Here is a 25,029-nt window from a genome sequence, read left to right as displayed (position 1 = left end):
CCCACCGTGACTCCTGCTCTGACCCACCTCTGGCTGCAGCTGGGAGCCTTGGCCTCCCCTGGGCCTCCCCTCGCCCTCTGACCTGGCTGAGAGGCGGTGCGGGGTCCCTCCCCTCCGCCCTCTGACCCTCCGCCCTCTGACCCTCTGCCTCTGACCCAGCTGAGAGGCGGTTCCGTAGGTCCGTAGGTCTGTGTGTCCCGCCTCCCACCAGGGCCTCCACTGGAGAGCAGGCTTTCTGGAACTTCTCCTGATGATTCAACGTTAGAGGTGGAATTTTTCAGATGATTTTACATCTCCGTGATAAAGTCTCCCATGGCCTTTTAATTTCTTTCTTAAACGTTTTGCCATTGTTGAAAAAGGGCGGGGGGGGGGGGGATGCCCGAGGCCGGCGTGATCCTGCAGAGCTGAGGCCATGCTCGCCAGGCAGCGACTTCATCTCGACCCTCCCTCCTCAGAGCAAGTTCTCTCTCAGGGCCGAGGGGAGGTCCTGGGGCGGGCGTGTCCCTGCACTGGTCAGCGGGCCCCAACCTCTGAGCCTCGCAGCCCCTCCCGCCCCAGAGCCCGCCAGCGTCACTGTCAGGATTCTGACAACAGAAGTTGTGAAGGAGTCCCCTCCCCTCCCCAGGGGCTCTCAGCCCTCCTACCGGGGACCTGCGGCCACACAGACTGACCCAGCAAAGGCCCAGGAAGCGGGAAGTGGGGGTAGGGGGTGGGGGGGGGGGGGGACAGTGGGGCCCAAAGCTCCGATTTGCAGGAGAAAAGACCAAGGTCAAGTACTACTGAGAGTGTGGCTCCAGCCAAGGGCAAGCCCAGCCTGGCAGGGCGACGGGAAGATGGGGGAGGAGGGTGTTGCTGAAACTTCTGCTTGGGGGGTAGGCAGCTGTGGCAGGTGTGGGCCCTCCCACCTCCGGGTCTGAGAGCCACAGGCCTCAAGGTTCAGCTACACTGGCTCACTCAGCCCGCTCTGCCTTCAGCCCGCAGCCCTCACCGGCCTGATTTGAAGCTGCCCGGGGTATCCCGAGCTCCCAAATGAGTGTCGAAAAACAGTGCGCAGGCCCAGCGGGGTTTGCAGCTGAGGCCACGGTGGGTTCACTGTAACTCATCCTCTGACAGCAAAGCACCTGAGCGAGTGGATCCGCATGTGTGCACACATTCACCCACAGGCAGCAGCTTGCAGGCTTTGACAAGTCGGGGGAGCATGAGCATCCTTGGTTTCTCAAAATTCTCCCTCTGCTTCCGGGAAATGAATGAGGACATGAAGCCATGCTGGGAGAAGGGGAGGATCTGAAGAAACAAACTTGTTGCTGTTTTTCAGATTTTACATCGAGAGCATATCGTTCTTAAAGGACAGGACCACGGTGGAGCTGTTCTTTCTCAACGCCAAGTCCTGTGTGCACAAGGTAAGGCCTGCTTCCCCGGGCGGCTCCAGGCAGACTGCGGGCGAGAGGGGCGTGGGCTGCCTCTGCTTTCCTGTCCAAATGGAAAAAGGCCATAGTCTCTTCCTACCTCGCTCCCACCCCCAAATGGCAGCTCTTCTGAAATTCTGAGCGGGAAAGCCAGCTGCCTGCTGAGGACGTTCACACACAGTCAGCTGCCCTCCGTGCACCTGCTGCGCCAGGGGAAGGACAGAGGCGCCATCAGATGGTGCCTGCAGCCTCCCAGAGTCAGACCAGAAAGCTCTTCTAACATAGTGTCCCCACATTTAGCATAATTCCAACCCAGGTTGTTCAGAGCCTCTGCTCAGAGTTAGGCACAGTGAGGCAGCGGCTCAGTCTGTGGGAAACTACTCGGCCATAAAAAGGAAGAAAATGTTTCCCTTGGGACAGAGATATCTGCTTTCACCACTCTTATTCAACAGAGTCGGATACCTGTTCTGTCTATGTCTTGTCTCCGGTGGCTAGGGATTCCAGTGCTATGTTGAATAAGGGTGGTGAAAGCAGACATCCCTGTCTTGTTCCCAATCTTAATGGAAACACTTTTAGTTTTGCCCGTTGTGTGTGATGTTGACCTGGGTTTGTCATATATAGCCTTTGTTATGTTGAGGTATATTCCTTCTACTCGGACTTGGCTGAGAGTTTTTATCATAAATAGATGCTGTATTTTATCAAATGATTTTTCTGCATCTATTGATAGCATCATGTGGTTTTTATATTTCATTTTGTTTATTTGGTGTATCCTGTTTATCAATTTGTGGATATTGTACCAACCTTGCATCCCCAGAAGAAATCCCACTCGATCATGGTGCATGATCTTTTTAATTATTGCTGGATCAATTGCTAATGTTTTGTTGAGGATTTTAGCATCTATGTTCATCAGGGATATCCTATATAGTAAAAGGCTAATATATACAAATGGAACGGCAGAACAACCGGTTGCTATGACATGCACTGACCACCAGGGGGCAGACGCTCAATGCAGGATCTGCGCCCTGGTGGTCAGTGCACTCCCACGGGGAGTGCTGCTCAGCCAGAAGCGGGGCTCACGGCTGTCGAGCGCAGCAGTGGTGGTGGGAGCCTCTCCCACCTCCGCAGCAGCACTAAGGATGTCTGACTGCTGGCTTTAGGCCTGCTCCCCGCCTAAGCCAGCAGTCAGACATCCCCCGAGGGCTCTTGGACTGTGAGAGGGCACAGGCTGGGCTGAGGGCCCCCCCTCCAGTGCACAAATTTCATGTACCAGGCCTCTAGTTGGTCTATAATTTTCTTTATTTGTAGTGTCTTTATCTGGTTTTGGAATTAGGATAATCTAGCCTCATAAAATGAGCTTGGGAGTCTTCCCTCATCTTGAATTTTTTGGAAGAGTTTGAAAAGGATAGATGTTAGTTCTTCTGTAAATGTTTGGTAAAATTCACCTGTGAAGCCATCTAGTCCAGGGCTTTTGTTTTGGGGAGTTCTGTGATTACTGTTTCAATTTCACTAGTTGTGATCTGTCTATTCAGATTCTCTGATTCTTTCTAATTCAGTTTTGGAAGATTGTATGTTTCTAGGAATTTATCTATTTCATCCAGATTGTCCAATTTGTTGGAATGTAGTTGTTTATAATAATTTCTTACAAGCCCTTGTATTTGTTTGGTGTCAGGTTGTTACTTCTTTCATATCTCATTTTATTTATTTAAATCCTCTTTCTTTTTCTGTTGATGAGTCTGGTTAAAGGTTTGTCAATTTTGTTTATCCTTTCAAAGAACCAGCTCTTGGTTTCATTGATCTTTGTATTGTTTTTTTTTTAAACACTATTTAGTTAATTTCTGCGCTGATCTTTATCATTTCCTTCTACTCATTTTGGGCTTTGTTTGTTGTTCTTTTCCAAGTTCCTTTAAGTGTCAAGTTTGATTGGTGACTTGAGCTTTTTCTTGTTTCTTGAGATAGGCCTGTAATGCCATGAATGTCCTTCTTAGGACTGCTTGCCTTTTGACCCACAGAGGTTGGGTTGTTGTGTTCTAATTTTCATTCATTTCAAGGTACCATTTGATTTTTTCCCTTGATCTCATTGTTAATCCATTCATTGTTTAGTAACATGTTATTTACCCTCCCATATCTTTGTGTGTTTTTCAATTTTGTTTTGTTTTTTGTGTGATTGATTTCTAGTTTCATAGCATTATGGTCAGAGAAGATGCTTGATATGAATTCACTCTTCTTAAATTTATTGAGACTTACTTGTTTTCTAACATGTGATCTGAAGATACTAATTAAATCCACTTATCTAGTGTGTCATTTAAGGCTGCCTTCTCCTTGTTGATTTCCTGTCTGGAAGGTCTATCCATTGGTGTCAACTGAGTGTTAAAGTCACCTCCTATAACAGTATTACTTTCAGTCTCTCCCTTTATGTCCATCAAGATTTGCTTTCCTATTTAGGTGCTCCTATGTTGGGTGCATAAATGTTTATAGGGTTGTATGCTCTTGTTGTATTTCTCCCTTTATCATTATGTATTGTCCTTTGTATCTTACTATAGCCTTGGTTTTAAAGTCTATTTTGTCAGGTATAGGTATTGCTACACCAGCTTTTCTTTTCATTTGCATGAATTGCCTTTTTCCATCTCTTTACTTTTAGTCTGTGTGTATCTTTCATTCTAAGGTGGGTCTCTTGAAGACAGCATATATATGGGTCTTGTTTTCTTATCAGCTACCCTATGTCTTTTGATTGGAGCATTTAAGCCATATACAGTTAAAGTGACTATTGATAGATATGCATATATTGCCATTTTATTTTTTTTAACTATGTTACTCTGTTTTCTTCTTCTTAAAGTACGTCCTTTAATATTTCTTGTAATACTGGTTTGGTGGTACAAACTCCTTTAGCTTTTTCTTGTCTGGGAAGCTCTTTATTTCCCCTTCAATTTTAAATGATAGCCTTGCTTGGTAAAGTAGCCTTGGTTGTCAGTCTTTACCTCACTTTGAATATTTCATGCCAATCCCTTCTGGCCTGAAATGCTTCTGTTGAGAAATCAGCTGAAAGTCTTATGGGAGCTCCCTTGTAGGTAAATAACTTTTCTCTTGCTACTTTTAAGATTCTTTGTCTGTAACCTTTACCATTTTAATTATGATGTGTCTTGGTGTGGGCCTGTTTGGATCCATCTTATTTGGAACTCTCTGTGCTTCCTGAACTTTATGTCTTTTTCCTTCACTAGGTTATGGAAGTTTTTGGTCACTATTTCATCAAAGAAGTTCTCAATTCCTTGCTCTTTCTCTTCTCCTTCTGGTACCCCTATGATTCAGGTGTTGCCACACTTCATGTTGTTGCAACGGGCCCTTAAACTATTCCTCATTTTTATAAATTCTTTTTTCTTTTTGCTGCTCTGATTGGGTGTGTTTTTTCTACCTTGTATTCCAAATCACCAATTTGATCCTCCACTTCATCCAACCTACTGTTTATTCCTTCCAGTATATTCTTTATTTCAGATATTTCATTCTTCATTTCTGACTGTTTTTTTATAGTTTCCATGTCCTTTTTCATGATGTAGAGCATCCTTATAATCATTATTTTAAATTCTATATCTGATAAATTGCTTGCCTCCATTGCATTTAGCTCTTCTTCTGGAGAACCTTCTTATTTTTGTGTTTTTGTTGTTTTTCAGTTAGGGCCTGATTCTTTGTCTCCCCATTTTGGCTGCCTCTTTGTGTTTGTTTCTGTGTATTAGATAGAACTGCTATGACTCCAAGTCTTGGCAGGGTGGCTTTATGTAGGTGACCCGTGGAACTCAGTCTCCCTGATCACCTGAGCTGGATGCCATAGGAATGTCCCTTGTGCACGTTATGCAGTCCTTCCTGTTGTAATTGAGTCTTGATTGCTATTGGCCCTTTTGTGTGTGGGATTGACCCTCAGGCTAGCTGACTCTGATACTCAACCACCAACACAGCATGCAACCCTCTGTGCAGGTGCTAATCACATGAAATGGAATTCACCTCAGTATGGTTTGATGCCTGCCAAGATTTCCCTGTGGATATGCTGCTTATGAAGCTTTTTGGATTTTTCTCTCTTGTTGTCTTAAGCTGACCACTGGGTGTAATGGTTCTGAGCTTTTGCAGAGGAACTCTGGTGAACACCTATGTCAGATGCTGCCTGTGACTGGCCCTGGGCAACCTGTTTGGAGCTATCAGCGATCCACAGCTTGTGGCTCCCTCTGCTGGGTGGGCCTGGGTGCATGTGGAAAGGACCAGCTATGCACCAAGGCTGGCTTTTATCAGCACCGGGCCTGAGGGCAAGTCAGAAAAAGCCTCAAGGCACCCAGAGATCTGCCTCCACATGCAGGCTCCTGTTAGGCTTAATCACTGAAAGAACCTTCAACTGTATTCCTCAGCAGGGCTAACGCTCCACAGGGTGGGGTGAGAGGCATTTCAGTGGGTGGGGCTATTGCTTCCCCCCATGATGCTGCATGGAGGGGAATGCTCTGCCTGAGAAAGATGGCTTCTGCAGTATGGGAGAATAACTCAGCACAGGGATCCTGGTGGCTGACCCTACAGCTCGCTCCTCAGAGCCACCAACTCCATGCTTTCCACACGTGGCTCTAATCTGCTCTGCCCTCCCTCTGTCAGAGCCCAGGATGAGTGGCTGGGAACAAAATTTTGTGCATTGGCCCTTTAAGAGGTGCCTGCATCTCTAACCATCTCTCCCTGGTGGACAGAAACCCAATCGCTTTTCATAGACAGATGCTATTGGGCACCTTTTCCAGTTCTGGTGCTCTAGGCTGTGGAGCCAATTTGGGGTTTAGATACCACACTTCTCAAGGGGAACCTCCTGCAGCTGAGATATCCCTCCGAAACTTCAGCTGCCATCCGTGGGAGCCTGGCCAACCCTCTTGTGCCTCTGCACTTCCTACCAGACTTGGTGTGGCTTCTTCTGTATGTAAGGCTTCTCTCCAGCTAGTTTTCTGTTGATTCAGAATGGTTTTTCTATAATTTAGTTTTAATTCCAGTTTGGTCCTGGGAAGAGGTGAGTGTAGCTTCCACCTAATCTGCTGCCATCTTGTATCTCAAGGATCTTTTTTTTTAATGCATCCAATCCATTGAAGAAAGAATGCTTTTGTAAAATTCAATAAGCATGAATTGCTAGAAAAATAACCCCATGCTTAGATGTTGCATCCATGTCACATTGCTATAAGTTTTAAATATGCTCAGTTCTTATCTCCTTACAGCAGTGCTTTAAAGGCCTCCAACTCTAGCTCTGCCTCCCAGGTTATGGTCTCAGTGCTCAGGACCTCAGACCCTCTCCCCTACTTCCAGGGCTGGGGGGACCTCTTCTGCCCACATATATTGCTGTACATCTGAGGGTGGCCAGGGAAGCTGGATGGTGCCTGACCTGGACAGGAAAGGGGGAAAGGCTATGGTTAAGGCACCTACATTTTTACTCTTCCTTTAGGCTCCCAAAATATTAAGGGTGGTCCACTGAACGCAGACAGCTTTAATTGTGTGAGACTCAGCAAGAGCAGAGTTTTGTTTGTTTGTTAACAGCTTTATTGAGATATAATTAACTTTACATATTTAATTATATAATCTTTAAAGTTATGACACACATAATACCCAGGAAATGATTACCACAATCAAGATAGTGAATATATCCAGCCACAATAGATTAGTTTACAATGTTTAGAGTTTTATATAAATGCATCCATATAATAGATAATATTTTATCTTCTTTTAGTAGGCATAATTATTTTTACATTCATCCATGTTGTTGCAAGTTTCAGTAGTCATTCCTTTTAATTGTTGAGTAGTATTTAAGGTATATGGCTATACCTTAAATTGTTTATCCATTCACCATATTTTTTCCCATTTTTTCCAGCTTTACTGATATCCTAGGGGCCCAGTGCATGAATTCGTGCACCTTGAAAGGAACTGTGGGCCACGAGGCTGCGGTAGGCACAGGGGCGGGTCTTGGCCCATCCTCTGTGACCCCTCCCAGCCCCTCCCGCCTCGGCCCCCGGTCCCCTTTCTGCTGGTCGCCCCACTCCTGCTGCCGCCGCTCCCACACACTGACAGTGCCAGCCCTGCTCACACCCACTGAGGGCATGAAGCAATTGGGGTCGGTGCCAGCAGCAGGTTTCGTGCCGTCAGTGGGTGCGAGCAGCGTCTGCTGCCCTGATCGCCTCTCAGGAGCAGGGGGATGTGGTGAAGCCCTCAGGAGCAATCAGGGTCAGCAGCTGCCATTCACACCCACTGATGGCACCAAGCGATCGGGACCAGTGCCAGGCACTGGCAGCAGGTGCAAGTGGTGGCTTCAGTACCGGCTGCGAGTGCAAGTGAAGCCAGTGCCGTTAGCAGGTGCGAGAGGTGACTGCTGGCCCTGATTGCCCCTCAGGAGCAGGGGGAGGTGGAGAAGCCCTGAGGGGCAATTGGGGCCAGGAGCCACTGCTCACAGCCACTGACAGCGCCAAGCAATCAGGGTGTCACTGGGCGCTGGCAGCAGGTGCGAGCAGCGACTCTGGTGCTGGCAGTGGGTGCAAGTGGGACTGGCACTGGCAGCAGGTACAAGTGCAAGGTGGGACCATAGCAGGCGGGAGCAAAGAATTTTTAGTAACCACCAGAGGCTCGCCCTGATGACAGTGACCGGCGCCCTGCCTTGGTCTGGCGCCCTCGCTCACAGGCTCCATCATCCTGTTGGAGCTGACACCTGCCATGTTCCGCACTCTGCTGCCTGCTGCCAACACCTGCCATGTTCTGTGTGCACCCCCTGGTTGTCAGCGCACGTCATAGCGACCAGTTGTTCGGTTGTTTGGTTGTTCTGCCATTCGGTCTATTTGCATATTAGGGTTTTATATACTAGTATATAGATGATTGACATATTACATTGTAAGTTTAAGGTATATGATGTGATGATTTGATAGATTTACACATCATGAAATAATCCATTCACCTATTGATGGACATTTAGATTGTACTAGTTTGGGGACTATTACAGATAAAACCACTGTGAACACTTGTGTATAAATCTTTGTAAGCATATACATGCTTTCTTTTGTCATGGGTAAATACCTAGGAGTGGGATGGCTAGATCATATGGTAGATATATGTGTAACTTTTTAAGGTAATGCCAAACTGTTTTCCAAAATTCCCACCAGCAGTGTATGAGAGTCCTAGCTCCTTCGCATCCTTTCCCACACTTGGCATAATCAGTCTTTTTCATTTAGCCATTCTAATAAGTGTTCAGTGGTATCTCATTGTGGTTTTAATTTGCATTTTCCTGATAAGGTATGAGCTTGAGCATCTCTCATGTGCTAACTTACCACCAGTATATCTTCTTTAGGTTTGACCTTTTGCTCAATTTCTTTGGGTTGTTTGTGTCCTTGTATTGAATTCTCAGAGTGTATGTGTTTTGGATACAAGTACTTCATTGGTTATATGGATTGCAAATATTTTCTCCCAATCGTGGCTTGCGTTCCATCCTCTTAATGTCATTCAAAGACTAGAAGGCTTTTGTTTGGATGAAGCCCATTTTATGGATTATGCTTTTGATATTGTATCTCAGTAGCCTTGCCTGACAAAAGATCACAAGGATTTTTCCCCGTGTTTTCTTCTAGAAGTTTTAGAGTTTTCAGTTTTACATTTAAGTCTGTGATCCATTTTGAGTTATTTTTTATATATGACACAAAATATGAAGTTCATTTCATTTATTTATTTTTTTAAATTGAATTTATTTGGGCGACATTGCTTTGCAAAACCATAAGGTTTCAAGTGTACAACTCAATAAAACACCATCTGCACACTGTATCGTGTGTCCATCACCCCAAGCAAAGTCTCTCTCCATCCCCACCTTCACCTACCGCCCAGCCCCCTTCCCTCTGGCTCGCCCACACAGTTGTCTGTGTCTGTGTTGTGTATGCATGTGTTTTGGCTGATCCCTTCACCTGCTTCCATCCAGTCGCACAAACCCCATGTACCCAGGCCTCTGTTTCTATTTTACTCGTCAGTTTATTTTGTTCACTGGATTCCATGTATAAGTGAGATCATATGGTATTTGTCTTACCCTGACTGCTTATTTCACTTAGCATAAAAATCTCCATATCCATCCATGCTGCTGTAAAAAGTAAAATTTCCTTCTTTTTTATGTTGTTGCATTATTTATTGCCTAGTTTTTAGGGTGGTTTTTTTTTCCGGTGAGAGGATAAATTCAATTCCTGTTATTCGATCTTGGCCAGAAGCAGAAATATTCAAAGCAGAGTTTTTTACTAACTCTCTGGAGAAATAAAATGTCCCGGCACCAAAGGCTTTGTTACAGCCTCTTTTTCCTGAGACGAGCTTCCTAAGAGCTCCAGCGGTTGACTGATCAGTAAACACGCAGAGAGCAAATGCAGCACCTGCTGAGTCAGGAAAACCGCAGCTGGTCATCATCTTCTGTGTGGAGGAATCCAATTATCCCCGATCATTTCACTCCCTCCCTGGACATGGTCCAGCAAAATTGTCTGCTTGATGAGTTGTTTGCTCCGTTGCTGATGTAAAAAGATAGGATGCAAAGTTAACCTGTGATGGTGATGTTTCACGTGTAGTGTTCTTTGTGTTAAGTTCTGTTGTCTGGAGGAAGAAATGAAAAGCAAGGTTCCTTTACATTCTACTTATGAATGTCAGGCCCTGGGAGCTGCTTTCTAAGTGGGACTTGCCAAAGCATTTAGAACTTTTACGCAACATAATGTCGTAAGGCACTGTGACCTATGACTGTTACTGGGATCATTTTTTTAATTCAGTTGTAGGAATTTAGAGCTGAATATTTTCCATCTAAGTAATATGCAGGTGACTAGAGACAATAACGCCAGACACATCGCAGGACCCAGTCGATGACAAGGCAACAAAACCCGGCAGCTGTTTGGTGAGGCGGCTTTCAGGCCGTTTCTGAAGATGCGTGCTCATTGAAGAGCATTTCCCCGGGAGGAATGCCCTCCAAATCGCGGCCCAGGAGAGAGTGAGCAGTGTGAGAACGCAGCCTTAGATGCAGAACGCATGTAGGTGGGGGACTGGCCGGTGGGAGTCAGGTGCCGATGCTGGCAGCTGCTCATTCAGGGCTCAGCGCTGAATCTGAGCGTGAGGGGCTCCTTTGCACCCCGCGCACAGGACTGTTCCCACCAGCGAGGCCTCCGGCACCTGCATCGCCGCCTGCCTCGCCATGCTCCCTGCAGGCAGCTTTCCCCGCCGCCAGGCCTGCCTTCCACCTAGAGAAACAGGCAGGAATAGAGCGCTCTTATTCGCAACTATTGATAAAGCCACAATGTCTTCTTACATGCCTGGTTAGCAAGAAATGTGATTTGCGCTGTTTTACTGTTCGACTCCCGGTCAGAGCACATGCCAGGGTTGCGGACTTGATCCCCAACAGGGGCCTGCAGGAGGCAGTCGATCAATGATTCTCTCTCATGATTGATGTTTCTACCTCTCTCTCTCCCTCTCACTTCCTCTCTGAAATCAATAAAAATACATATTTTTAAAAATGTGATTTCTACAGTTGCTGAAGCTCTGTGTAGCTATGCAAACATGGCTGTATAGTCGCAGAATCCAGCTCCATGAGTATGTTATTTAAAACGCTGGGTGGCTCTCACTGGTTTTGTAAACATCACCGCCCATACTGCATAGTGTATGTATGTGGTGACACATGAATACCTTGAAAGAAATATTGTGCCTCTTTTCTGAGTTTGAGTATCCCAGATAGTCTGAAAAGGGGATGAAATTTTTCACTTTTGTTTACTCCAAACAAGCTCTCATATCAATCTGGTACAAATTGGGCATTCCATGAATTTTTGTTGACTAACTCAGTAAGTGAATGGATGTTGTTGATGGCCAACCCTTGCTTCCCAATAAGATAAGCAACAAGCAAACACTGCTTATCTGATGTATAATTTGACTAGTTGGGAATATTGAAATATATCTATATTTACTGAGAAATTGAACATCCAAAATTTTAAAAACAACATATAGTAATGCTGCAGTAACTCTAATTACAGTTTTTACCAAAGAATGATTTCAGAAAGAAGAAAAGTTTACATCCACTCTAATATTTTAAAAAGTCAAAAGCCCATTGGATTTTTTTCTCTAATCTTTGTAGATATCAATTAACGGTCAATGGTAATTATTGGGAACTAGTTCTGGTCCACTTTGATTATGAAGCTGTGGTGTGTGGGCCAGATTCAGCCATGGCCAGAGCTAAATGCATGCAGGGTACTTCCTGGAGCATTACTTATTGGCTCTCTGCTACCTGCCAGCACTGTTGAGGCTGTTTAGGACTGGAGATGCTTCGAGGATTTCTTAATGTTTCTTCCGGTTCTTTTTTTTTTTTTTTTAAGAAATAACAGTGGTTTGTTTACTCTTTGGAGTATTAGATAGCATAAAAAATGCACAATATGGATAAATGTTAGAAACCACAATATTTTTATTAAAGTTTAGTTGACATACAACATCATATTACTGGTAGTTTCCGGTGTGAAAGACAGTGACTGGACACCTTACGAGGTGACCACCACAAGACAAAAGTCTAGCTCACAGCAGTTGTGACAAGACCTGGTATAGTGTGTGCCTGTCCTTATAAGGCACTTCCGGTGACAGGTGCTTCTGTTTTCTGTCCACCACGACCTCCAATCATCTCAGTCTAGGAAACTATGTTAAAAGTCATGCTGTGTTTTGATCTTGAGAAGGGAATGCAATGCTAAGGAAAGGCTCGTGGCCAGGGCACCTCTTGGCCCCACCGCTGTGTGATCTTAAGAAAGGTTCCCCACACTGAGCCATTTTCCCCATTTCTTACTGTCTGACCTTGGACTGCTTTTATCGGATTTATAACATGTGCTCATTTTTAGTGAGCAAACTCTGGCCTCTCTGCCTCTCTCCAGGCCGCAGAGTCAGCACTGAGGAGGGAGCGGCCGCCAGCCTTGGCAACAGGTTCCCGGGGGATTCTCCCGAGCACCGTAGTTGAGGAACCTGGGGGTTTGCTGCATGTTAAATGGAGCCGTGTTTCAATTCATGCTCAACTTCACTTCGAGAAATATGAGTCAAGGTCCAGAGACAAGACACTAGAAAGATACCTTTTCATTTCTCCTCCTCTTACTGGCATTTGGAAAAGGGTGCTTCACCTTAAGAACAGAGAGCAGAGCAAAGTATGACATTCATCCCAGCTCAGACTGGTGGGAGGGAAGGGCATAGCGTCCTGGGCATTCCTGTGTGCCAGCCCTGTGCCAGGCGGTGCACATTTACTCCGTGTGATCCCACCACAGCCCACGAAGAAGGAAACTTACGGTCCTGTTGTACAAATAGAAGAATGGAGGCGCAGAGGGGCTGAGTAGTTCATGTAAGGTCACAGAGCTCGTCGGTGGGGAAAGTGTCCCTGGCAAGTGGTACAGTCAGGAGACCCTGGTCCTTAGAAGCACCTCCTGTTTACCTCAGCTTCCTTTTAGTCGTGGCTCTGGGGAAGTAAAGGTGCTCATGGCTTAGAAGTCAGGGGCTGTTGTTACACAGCAGGACGGTCATCGCAACTAACATGTAATTTGCTGGGCACTTACTGTGTACACTCATTCATTTGTTCTCACTCCAATCCTATTAGGTAAGTTCGGTAACTCACCTACTAGATAAGTGCTATTATTATCTCCCATTTTACAGATGAGAATACTGAGGTACAGAACTTATGTAACACACACAAGGTCACATAGCTAATAAGTGGAGGAGCTGGGATTCATCCCAGACAGCATGACGCCAGCCAGAGCCCGTGAGTTTAACCCCTGCATCTGCTGCCCCTCGATGGCTGAGGGCTGTCTGCCCACTGCCCGTAGGGGATGGACATGTCCATGGCCCCCTCAGCCTTTCTCTTACTCCAAACTTTGCTGTACGTGCTGATACTCCCAGCCACAGTTGTTATAAGGTGCCTGTAGGTGTTAGTTGACTTGCACAGCCTGGTGGGGGACAGAGCAGCCCTGGGGTGTCTCAGAAGGGCATTGCCTCCTGTGGCGCGGAGCCCCGAGGTAGGACTGCCACGCGGATCGGGTGTTCCGGGAGAGCTGCTGTCTGAGGTGTCATGCAAGGGAGGGCCCTTGAACCTGTTTGGCTTCCTTGGTGAGAATGCAGAGGGCACACCTCGCCTTCACAAACAGGCACCTGTGCAGGTGGCGATGACGGGGAGATGCCGAAACTGCCCGGGGACGTGGCAGCACTCAGCGCGTGGGCTGCGGGCCACTGGGCAGCCTGTTGCCAACGGGAAAAGCCTAACACCTGAAATGACCTTGGGTTTGTCCCAGCTATTGCCTTGGCAGACTCCTTGACCTTATCTGTGACTTCAGTAATCAACCCACATTTGTCACTACCATCCCTTTTTTTAAAACCAGTGACTTGCAGACACGCTTGGAAAATTAAAACAGTATTGGCCACCTTGTCTCTCTGGGTGTGCGTGCAGCTATCACAATAATGAGAAGGCAGAAAGCGTGGAGAAGCAAGAGGGGTTTGAGGGGTGCTCTGTGGTGGAGACGTGCACGGGTGGAAGGAGGGCAGCATGCCCCGGAGCAGGCACGGCTTTCTCATGTACTAACTCATTTAATCCTCACACGCACGCTGTTATGTATTGTTACTTTAACAAGTGAGGCAACGGGAGCATAAACAAGGTAAATAATCTGGCCCCGGGTGAAACGGCTCACTACAGTGGAGGAATCACTAGACAGTTTGGCTCCGGAAATAATAGTATTTATCCTCATGTCTTCATCCAATAAAAACTTGTTGTGTTCCTACAAAGGGCTAGGATTTCTGATGAGAGCTCATTTTCAGTAGTGTAATATTAACACCAGTACCTTCCCGTGGCCGGTCCTGAAGATTCTCTCATTTGTACATGTGTATGTAGGTGTGTATTGTGTTCATTTAAAGGCAATATGTCTGGTGTTTCTTTCTATGATATATTTGTGGAAGAGCTGGGAACTTGTAATATGAGCATACCCAGAATTCCTAATGTTATGTGTTACTCCTTCTTACAATAATATGAAAAGCAGTTTGGGATACTTTCTTAGCTCTGCAATATAGGACATCTCACCAACAGAATCAGGATTTGTAATCACACACACACACACACTGTGCTTTAAATCTACAGCTCAAGAATCTATCACATGATCATAAGCTATTTTCATACCAAAAAAACTTTAATAAATGCTGAATATTAGACCACTTTCTTGGGTTTTACCACATGCTTTGACATATTAAATGCTTCAAGAAGTTCTTCAACATATAAACGTGATATTTTAACCCAATATTTTCCAAACGTTCTTGCACATGAAATTCTTCTTTCAAACAATACTTATTAGTGGACTGCTGATCACACTTTTAAAAATAGAGTCCTAAGTATATTCTGTCATGTTAAACAATAAAGCAAAAATATGTAACTATACGTCTCCTGGGTGTTGCCCTATGTTAGAGCTGGCCACAAGGTAAAACCTAGGTCTATTCTGATTCCTTAAATAAATCTTTCAGGAGATGTTGACCTGGTTACTGATGTTGACCTAGGGCCTCCTCTCCAGGCTGAGCAGGGCACATCATATCGAGATGGAAGAGAAAAGGGATCCCTATGCCTTACTTGATTTCATCATGCTCCCTTTCTTTCCTCATTAGCGCTCATCTCTTTGCACTTTGAATAAATGTAGAGTACACATGAGCCAAACATAGTAATCCTACCCAAAGTAGTGATTGCAAGGCTAGCCATCCGTTTATTTTTGCCCTCCCTCTTGCCCCCTTCTTGACCAAGACCTCGCTAGGCATGCCCTGTCGTTAGCAGACTTGGTGCGTCTCACTGCAGGCAAACAGGCCCTCCCACACTCGGAGCTGCAGCCTGACGCGGGGTGTCCTCGGAACCTCAGTGGCACTGGCGTCTGGGAATGTGGAGGCTCCGAAGCTCTCCTAAAGGCCACATGGCTGAGGGCACTTTGGCCCCACGACCATGAAAATGAGAGTGTGTCTTTCCACCCCACACTCCACCAAGTTCAGGAAAAATCCCTGCAAGACTTTACTGAACTCTGAAAAGGTAAATACCTTAGATTATTATTTCTAATAGTGGGAAACGTAGACTGCCTAAACGCACTTCAACGGAGATTCAATAAATCACAAGCCATCCGTATGCTAGGATCCCGTGCAGCCATTAACGAGGGCAAAATACCCCTCCCCGACCAACCTGAAACACGCCAGGCCGCACCGAGACGTTTACAAAGGACCAAGTGGCAGAATAGCAAACCCTGGGTGATTGCCTTAACGTTACTATTTGCTTTTATGTATAGACAATGTACTCGAAGGGAAACTAGAAAAGTCTGTAGTGGCGTGTAAGTAGCGATTACTTCTGGGAGTGAGGGTTCATGGAAGAGCTCTTCCCTCTAGGAACGCTAAGTGAGATTCTTTCACAAGAAGCTCAAATTAGTTTTCAATCAGAAAAGCAAAGACAAAGGTAGTCATTGTGTTCATTAAACGTTGCCTCTTTACAGCTGTAGGAAGAGAATAAAGACATTTGTTGATCACTTTCTCTCCACTAGAAAAACTGTCATCTTTCTCACTGGACAAAGCAGAATGGAAGTTTTATCTAGGAAAGCAAACGGAAGGCCGGCTCAAAGACAACTGACAGAATCGGTTTTTCTGGTTGAAGAAAATTTAGAGAATTCCGAAAACTACAATCAATTAAAAAAAAGAATTAACACATAATCCCAATACTAGAGCATTAAGTGCATTATGTTGACCTGTTTCTTTCTTTTGAGTGTATATTTTTCTTAGTTAAGATCAGTTACTGCTGACATTTTACATTTTGTTAGACTTTCACTTTTTATATATTTGACTACTTTGACCTCATCTTGCCCACTTTTCTTCCTATATTCGCTATGGTCTTAGATGCAGAGAAACTTTGAAAATTCACATGTGTTTCATTAAATATAAACTTGCACACTGAGGGTAAGGACCAGGTTTTCTTTATGTTGCAATCTCCAGTGTTTGCCCGGATGTTAGGTAAAAGGTTGTTGAATGGATAAATACGCAAACATGGCGAGATTGAGGCATTTTAGAACATAAAATCAATAAGACTTAGTACCTCCCACACTTCACATCTTAGCCTGCCCTGCTCCCTAGAGAAGCTGTATAATGCATTGGTGTTGAGTTTAGACAGAAGCCAGGATGCCTGGGTTCAAAGGCCTGGCCTTGGCTCTAACCTGGGCATGTTACTTACATTTTTAAGCCTCAGTTTTACCAACTGTAAAGTGGGGGTAACTTACCTCAGTGGATCAGTTAATATATACATGGTATGTAGAATAGTATCTGCACACACACTGTTATGCTATTAATATTTTTGCTATTGTTACCACTGCTGTTACATATCAAGCCCTTTAATAGGAAACACAGCCCTAGCTTATCACTCCAGCCTCTTTCCACACTCACCCTGTGGTCACCCTGAAATGACTGCTCATTCCTGATTAACACTGTCTTTCTCAAGCTCCCTGTCTTCTTGATCTGCTTGCACCTCTGCTGAAAGTCTTTCTCTGTTTTCTGGTCTTGTTCCTGTGCTGAATGCCTCTCTCTCTCCCTTAAATTCCCTCCGGCAAGTTTCCACCCCTGCTCAGGCTCAGCCCAGAGGCCCTGCCCCTAATCACTGCTCTCCTGGCCTTGTGTGCACCATCGCCCCCACTTCCTGCAGGACTGAGTTCCAGCCTCCAGGACAGCCTCTCCCCTCACTCTCTGCTCCCTGTGTTGAACTGTTCGCTTGTGTGTCTGCCGCTCCAGAACCTGACGGACTCCTTGGGCCCGGGGTCGGCTGCTGCTCATCTTCATGTCCCTCCACTGGCACAGCGCTGGCAGCCGCCAGAGGCCCCAGGGAACATTTGTCAAGTGAGCAAAATACATGTAGTAGTTTACACTAGTAACTAACTGATCAGATTTTTCAAAATGGACTTGTGAAAAGATCAAGTTAAATTGGAAATCAGTTTTGAGTAAAGTCATAAAATAAGATTTTTTCAGCTTTCAATTTTATTTTGTTTTCACTACCCACGATAGAGCTTCTGCCCCTAAACTCAATTTTCCAGAGTTGGTGTGATACTTGTACCCTTTGAACTTCTTATACTGAGCCAACAGGAGCACCATTTGGCCTCCCTGGTCAGATTTCAAGCACACGCATTCACCTTTGCTGCAGTAGTCGTTGTAGCTGCCTTTGGAGATATTTAGAGAATCATTGTAAAATCAGCTACAAAGATAGGCAGCTCTGCTCTTGGCTTCAAGCATCTTTTCTTGGAATTCCAAGAAAATAAGTCATCCACTTTTGATTGCCTTGAAGACAGTGAGTATATACAGAGGGAGTCCAGCTCATCCTAAAATATTTGAAGCAAGTCTTCCAATAGATCCTCCCACGCCCACCGTTCAGCCAGACCACCAGGGACTCTCCTGTTTCCATCCTAGCAGACCTGGCAGTATCATGTAGGCAGAGCCCACCGTTCAGCCAGACCACCAGGGACTCTCCTGTTTCCATCCTAGCAGACCTGGCAGTATCATGTAGGCAGAGCCGGCAGTATCCCGCAGGCAGACCTGGCAGTATCATGCAGGCAGAGCGGGCAGTGTGCTGCAGGCAGAGCGGGCTGTGTGCTGCAGGCAGAGCGGGCGGTGTGATGGAGGCAGAGCGGGCAGTGTGATGCAGGCAGAGCGGGCTGTGTGCTGCAGGCAGAGCGGGCGGTGTGATGCAGGCAGAGCGGGCAGTGTGATGCAGACAGAGTGAGCAGTATCCCACAGGCAGAGCGAGCAGTATGATGCAGGCAGAGCGGGCAGTATCCCACAGGCAGAGCGAGCAGTATGATGCAGGCAGAGCGGGCAGTATCCCACAGGCAGAGCGAGCAGTATGATGCAGGCAGAGCGGGCAGTATCCCACAGGCAGAGCGAGCAGTATGATGCAGGCAGAGCGGGCAGTATCCCACAGGCAGAGCGAGCAGTATCCCACAGGCAGAGCGAGCAGTGTGATGCAGGCAGAGCTGGCAGTGTGATGCAGGCAGAGCTGGCAGTGTGATGCAGGCAGAGTCGGCAGTATGATGCAGACAGAGTGGGCAGTATCATGCAGGCAGAGCGGGCAGTATCATGCAGGCAGAGCGGGCAGTGTGATGCAGGCAGAGCGGGCGGTGTGATGCAGGCAGAGCGGGCGGTGTGATGCAGGCAGAGCGGGCGGTGTGATGCAGGCAGAGCGGGCGGTGTGATGCAGGCAGAGCGGGCGGTGTGATGCAGGCAGAGCGGGCGGTGTGATGCAGGCAGAGCGGGCGGTGTGATGCAGGCAGAGTGGGCGGTGTGATGCAGGCAGAGCGGGCAGTGTGATGCAGGCAGAGCGGGCGGTGTGATGCAAGCAGAGCGGGCAGTGTGATGCAGGCAGAGCGGGGAGTGTGATGCAGGCAGAGCCAGATGGAAGGACAGTTGGAGAAATGCACCAACCCAACAGCCAACAATGAGCACCTACATAATCAAATGGGACTGTGTTTTAGGAAACATTCTCCGGAAACCTAGGAAGATGTTCTGAGAATCTAGTGCTGCTCCAGCTGCCTGCTCTTGTCAGAGGGTTTTTTAAAGTGCACATTCATGAAGGCCTCTCACTGCCCCTGTTGATAATGCCTTCAGTGAGAGGAATTCGCTGCAGCTCAGTGTAACCTCACAGAGCTTGAAGCAATTCCTCTGTAACCAATCCGCTCTGTCAGCACCACACTCCCAGCTCTCACCCTGGGATTACTCCATCTAGTTCAACAACCGACAATGTGAGTCGTTAGGAAGAACTAAAATATATCTGGCATACCTGCCAACCTGACAGAGTGTTAGCATTTGGGGTTTGAGGCTGTTTGCATATGTCAGTGTGTGTGTGTGTGTGTGTGTGTGTGTGTGTGTGTGAGTGTGTTTTAATCCTCAAGCTCATTTCAATATGCTGAAATGATTTAAAGGATCAGGAATTGAATTATGCAGGCTGTAAATTCTGTCCATGGAAAGGTGAGCCTGCCTTCTCATTGATATTTACCAAGTAAAGTCACTAAACTAAACATCAGAGTTGGCTTGAAAAGGAGCGGGTGCAGGAGCAAAGAACTCTAGGGCCGCGTTTTAAAAGGCTATTGAAAGCTTATAATAAACACTGCACCTTGCCTGTTTCATGTGGCTTTCCCTCTGTTTTCTTAACGTGGAAATGATGTGTCTCAAGCCATGTACTATTAGATATACGCTGCCTTTTGCATTGGTGAGAATCAAAGTTGCCATAATAATAGCTTATAACACCTGCCAATTTTAACCCTCAGGGACTCCCCTGAGGATGGTAAAGGGGAAGATGTCGGGTCCCCCATGAAAAACCTTGGGCCCACGGAAGTAAAAGGCCATGGTTATGGAGTGGGGGGCAAGGAAACACCCTGCAGTTGGCACCGCCAGGGGAGAGGGGGTTTACACAGAATGGAGTCTTTGTTCACTGATGTGTTGCCAGCACAAGTAGCCTCTCAAATATTCATTGAATTCATTGAAAGGAGCTACCGACAATTCCATTGGAAGCCCTGCATTTCAGAGTGGCAGCACTTAACATGAATTATCTTAAAACATTTAAACCCAATATTCGTACTTTTGATAAACCATCGCCTCAGAAATGGGCTGTCAGAGTACCATTACAGCTAAATTATGACTCAAAAAAATTCATAAAAATATTGATAAATGCTTGAATGGCAGTAGGAGGTGGAAGGTTCAGTCAGCTGAAAATACAAAATTTTTAAATTCTAAGGATGGATGAAAATGCCCTATAAGACATTTTCTCAATTTATTTTATAAATCAAATTTTATTGTACATTTCTAGCTTTTGAAAATGCTTAAGTTGACATCCTTGATGACACAAATCATGTAATTCAAAAGAAACTTCCAAAAACAAATTTACCCATACCAACTATTTCTTTCTATCCATCCATTTACCTGTCCGCTTAACATCTGTCTGTTATATTTTTAAGCCATTCTAGAAGCAGATGTAACCTGCCTTTCTGGGTATGGAGGAGGTTTGAAGGGCTGTCTTTATATTTTTTAGAAAGAAGATTTTGAATAGAAGACTTCCATTTCATAATTAAGTTGGCCTAATATTTAATGCTTTGCAATATGGATTCATTGCGTAATAGAGTGAGATATCTATTTCAGGCAAACCTGTTGAATTGGGCACAGATAGTTACCATTTTAAATCTTATGAGTATAGTTTATCTCAGCTAAAGTGAAGTCAGTAAGTATTTCAAACTAACCAGTTTTGTTACTGGAGAGACATTCTAAGTGTGGTTGGATGCACGCCATGGAAAGGGGTGAGGGCTGCAGGGAGGAGGTCCCAACTGTCTAGTATCCAGTCCTGGCTCTACCACTTCCAGGCTGGCTGGCCGTGAGCGTCTCTACCTTCCTGAGCGTCAGTCCCCTCACCTGTGGAGTGAGGCAATACCGTTACCTCCTCACAGGGCTGTCCTGGGAATTCAGTGAATCCACCTGTGTCAACCTCTTGGAACAGATGATTAGCATCTAAGTGTTTCTTGTTTTTGTTGTTGTTCTTGGCACTTTTATTCTAAAATTCCCAAGAGGACTGCTATTAAGTGTTCTCATTTATAAGAATTATTTGAGCATAAGCAACCACAATTATGGCACAAAGGGAGAATGCTGGTGAAAATATTTTCAGTGAGATATGTCCTATTGGGGGGAAAATTACAAATGGGAGGCCCAATCAGATGAATGCATAATAGTCCTGAAAATAAAAGTATCGTTGCATGTCTACTCGTCCAAACCATCCAGAGAGGATGTTAACGTTAGCAGGGCTTCTTCATTCAAAGGCTCAGTTTTAACATCATGACCATAACTTTCTTGCTCCTGATTCTTCCTTTTCTCCCTCCAATCGTCCTTGATTACCTTGTACTTACAAGCACCTTGTACAGTGGGGCCTTGATTTAGGAGTTTAATTCGTTCCGAGACCGAGCTCGTTAAGGAGCTTGTTAACTCAAATTACTCTATCAACTCAATGCAAAAAATCGGCTGAGAGACAGCTGGTATCTCAAAAAACTCGTTAGGACAACTCGTAAGTCAAGGCCCCACTGTACTTACAAAAAATATATATGACTAGTTTCCATCAGAACACTCCACGACTACAAATTCAAATTGTAATTGCAAGTGGGTGCCCGTGTGAATCGGAGCAATTAGAACGCTTTGGTTCAAGTCCGTTCCGCAAGGGCGAGCACAGCAGCTCAGAGCTGGGTTCTAAGCGTCTGTTCATGATGATGATTCATCTGTTCGCCCATTGTCTCCTGCATATTTATCAGATGTGGGTGCCTTGAACTTCCACACTCATTAGCAGAGCCTGACCTAGTTAGGCTCCCTGCCTTTCTTGTGTGGCATAACAATTGGGCCTTAGATCACCACACCTTTAATTTCAGGGCAGTGTCTTAAACATTCACTTCCTTGCTTTGAAAATATGTTGGTGGAAGAGTTTATATAAAGGATTGGTGGAACCCTAGCCGGTTTGGCTCAGTAGATAGAGTGTCAGCCTGCAGACTAAAGGGTCCCAGGTTCAATTCTGGTCAAGGGAACATGCCCAGTTTGCGGGCTTGATCCCCAGTGTGGGGCGTGCAGGAGGCAGCCGATCAATGATTCTCTCTCATCATTGATGTTTCTATCCCTCTCTCCCACTCCCTTCCTCTCTGAAATCAGTAAAAATATAAAAGGTTGGTGGAGCCTGTCTTCTGATATTGACCATGTGACAATCGCATTCTTCCTGGGCTTAAAAGGAATAAAGCGGAACCTCAAGACCTCAAAATTGGAGGAAAGTAAAAGTAAGAACTGGGGAGAAGGAGACTCAGTCCTGATGATTTTTTTCAACCTCATTTGGTAGAGCATTGTCATCAAAAGGCTTCATTTTTTAAGTATAGATGAATTTGTTGACATATTTATTATGTCCACTCTGTGCCAGGCACTGTACAGGTGCTGCAGGCTGTGCAGTGACGAGCTGAACAGATGTTTGCCTGTTGTGAAGTTTAGCATTTTATGAGATCTATCCCATATTTCACAAATTGTGTATATCTACTCTGTATTTACTAGTATTGTTGAATGTGTAGTTATTATTGAAATTTTTCTAATTGTCTCAATAATGTTCTCTATAGCCTTTCCTCCTTTTCTGATCCAGGACCCAGTCCAGGATCACACACTACATTAAGTCCTCAGGACACTGTAGTCTCCAGAACTGGAGACGGGTGCCCAGTCTTTCGTTGGCTTTTCTTGCACTGGTAGTTTTGAGAGTATAAGCCCATTGCCTTGCAGATTACCTCTCAATTCAATTTGTGAAATATGGATGTGTCGAAGTCAGCGATTCCAAACATGTACCATGCTGGGCATGTATCAGAGTCACCTGGGAACTTGGTGAGAATACAGAGCCACACTGGTTTCGTCCTACCTGCTTCAGTGGGCGGGGCCTCCCGTGCTGTCTAGGAGCTCTCGGGGTTACTCTGCTCACACCAGCCTGAGAGCCTCTAGTCCAGCGGTTCTCAACCTTCTGGCCCTTTAAATATAGTTCCTCATGATGTGACCCAACCATAAAATTATTTTCGTTGCTACTTCATAACTGTAATGTTGCTACTGTTATGAATCGTAATGTAAATATCTGATATGCAGGATGGTCTTAGGTGACCCCTGTGAAAGGGTCGTTCGACCGCCAAAGGGGTCTCGACCCATAGGTTGAGAACCGCTGCTCTAGTCTAACCTAATCTCCTTGTGGCAGGAACATGCATAAGCAATGTGGAGTCCTTCCCAGTGGGTCTCACCAGGAGGCTTCACTGCCGCACGCCTTGGTGTTGGTTAAGGTGGTATCTGCCAGTTTTCTCTTCACCTTCTCCCCTGAGTGATTAGCCGCTTGTCTGGAACTGACACTTGGAAGCTGCTTGGCTCTGCAGCTTCCCAAGTCTTTGACCCAATGCTCTTGGCCTCCAATGGGGACTTGCTAAGTCAGCACTGTGATGATTGTAAATGGTGAGTCTCTAATTCTTCCACCTTCAACATTCCTTAGCATTCATCTGTAAAGAATCATTTTCCCTTCTTCTCCGTCTTGACCTTTGAAAAAGATTTTTTTAAGTCATCATGGACTCCTTTGTATTCAATGTATTGTAATCCATTCTGTCAATTATTTAGATGCTCAAAATGCTTCCATTATTTTTTTCTTTTCTTTTTTTTTTTTAGTGGAAAAGCTAGAAGCCAAGATGTGGTTTCTATTAAATTAGTTGGAACTTCATCCAAAGAACAAAAACATATGTCACCTGTCCACCTACAAATAAAATGCACTTTACAAATCATACTGGCTGATCCTGGGAAAGCGTGGTCTGGTTGGTGTTCCCTCATTCCTCATTTCCATGTCCGTGTGTTTATTTGTATTATCCTCCCACAATCAAACACGTGTCCACATGCTGCTAACTTTCTCTCTTTCTCTTTGCTCCTATCTTCACTGTGATCAAGTTTCTGAGAAGCAGTCTGCCCAGATACTGTGGTCATATTGCTCATGTCTTTGAAACTGTGATACACACCCACAAAAAAACCTGTACTTGTTTGTTTTTCTTGTAATGCTTTTTTTTTTTACTTTTTTCAAAGCATCTTTATATCGGGGGTTGTTGTTTTTTTTGTCCTCCAAACTCCATGAAGTTGTGAGACAGATATTATTATTCTCCTTTTATATTTTTAGAAAGTGAAGCCAGGAAAGTAAAAGACTCTTTGACATCTAGACCTCATTGTGTTTAGCATTTTGAGTTAAATATCTACTCCTGCCAACCCAGGTGCTATGCTTCCAGGTCCTATTGCTGTCGCTGGGGAAGCCTGAGCTAGGTTTTCATGGTTCATAGAGCCGGGATTCTGTACTGAGTTGAAAACCAAGTCAAATAAACTGTATAGTGAATCAAGAAATACAAGAAGCATTCCTTAGAAAAGAAAGAAAGAAAATGAAAAGACATATAGAGATTCCAAAATGGCAGCGGAGTAAGTGGAAGCTACACTGACATGCTCCCAGAACCAAATTGGAATTACAACTAAAATACAGAAAAAACATCCAAATAAACAACTGAAGACTAGCTGAAGAGAACCCTGATAACCAGGATGGCAAGTAGAGGCCACATGGAGACTGATAGAAAGTGCGGAGGTACAAAAGAGCTGACCAGGCTCCCTCCAGAGGAATATCTCAGCTGTGGGGGGCATCTCTCTCTTGCAGAACTTTGCTATCCAGGTGGTTTTTGCCTGGGGGGAAGGCAGTTGACATATCCTATTGGAAAACCCCTTGCCCCACCCTGTGGAATTTTTGAGGTCCATCAAGAGACTGAGAATAACGATCAGCCTGCAGGCAGAAGCACTTACCTCATCTTGTTGGAAAACCTCTCCCCCTGTGGTCGATAGCCTGAGGTTAATCAACTCTGAATACAATCAGACTGCAGGCAGAGGCAAGTCTCTGGAGGCTTTGAGTCTTTGCCTGATCTAATTTAGGGCCCAGGACTAGGAAAAACAGACCTTGGTGCACATTTTGGTCTTTTCCAAAGGCACGCAGCCCCATCAGAGGGAGCCAAAAGCTGTGATTTGCTAATAGCTCCAAACAGGGTATTTAGGG

The 25,029-nt window shown here is 45.4% G+C and overlaps 1 protein-coding gene across 7 annotated transcripts in view; it reads left to right on the top strand.

Annotated features, from left to right (window-relative positions):
• FRMD4B (FERM domain containing 4B) overlaps positions 1–25,029 on the top strand; it is a 201,790-nt gene that overhangs the window by 105,067 nt on the left and 71,694 nt on the right. For all 7 annotated transcript variants that reach the window (XM_023758100.1, XM_023758098.1, XM_023758097.1 and 4 more), the window contains exon 5: positions 1,316–1,400. In XM_023758100.1, the coding sequence (XP_023613868.1) occupies positions 1,316–1,400 (85 nt within the window). The remainder of the gene's footprint in view (positions 1–1,315; positions 1,401–25,029) is intronic.

This window comes from Myotis lucifugus, unplaced genomic scaffold (genome assembly GCF_000147115.1).
Source record: "Myotis lucifugus unplaced genomic scaffold, Myoluc2.0 scaffold_123, whole genome shotgun sequence".
NCBI lineage: Eukaryota > Metazoa > Chordata > Mammalia > Chiroptera > Vespertilionidae > Myotis > Myotis lucifugus.
The sequence above is the reverse complement of the archived record's forward strand: the minus strand, read 5'-3'. Positions and strand labels throughout refer to the sequence as shown.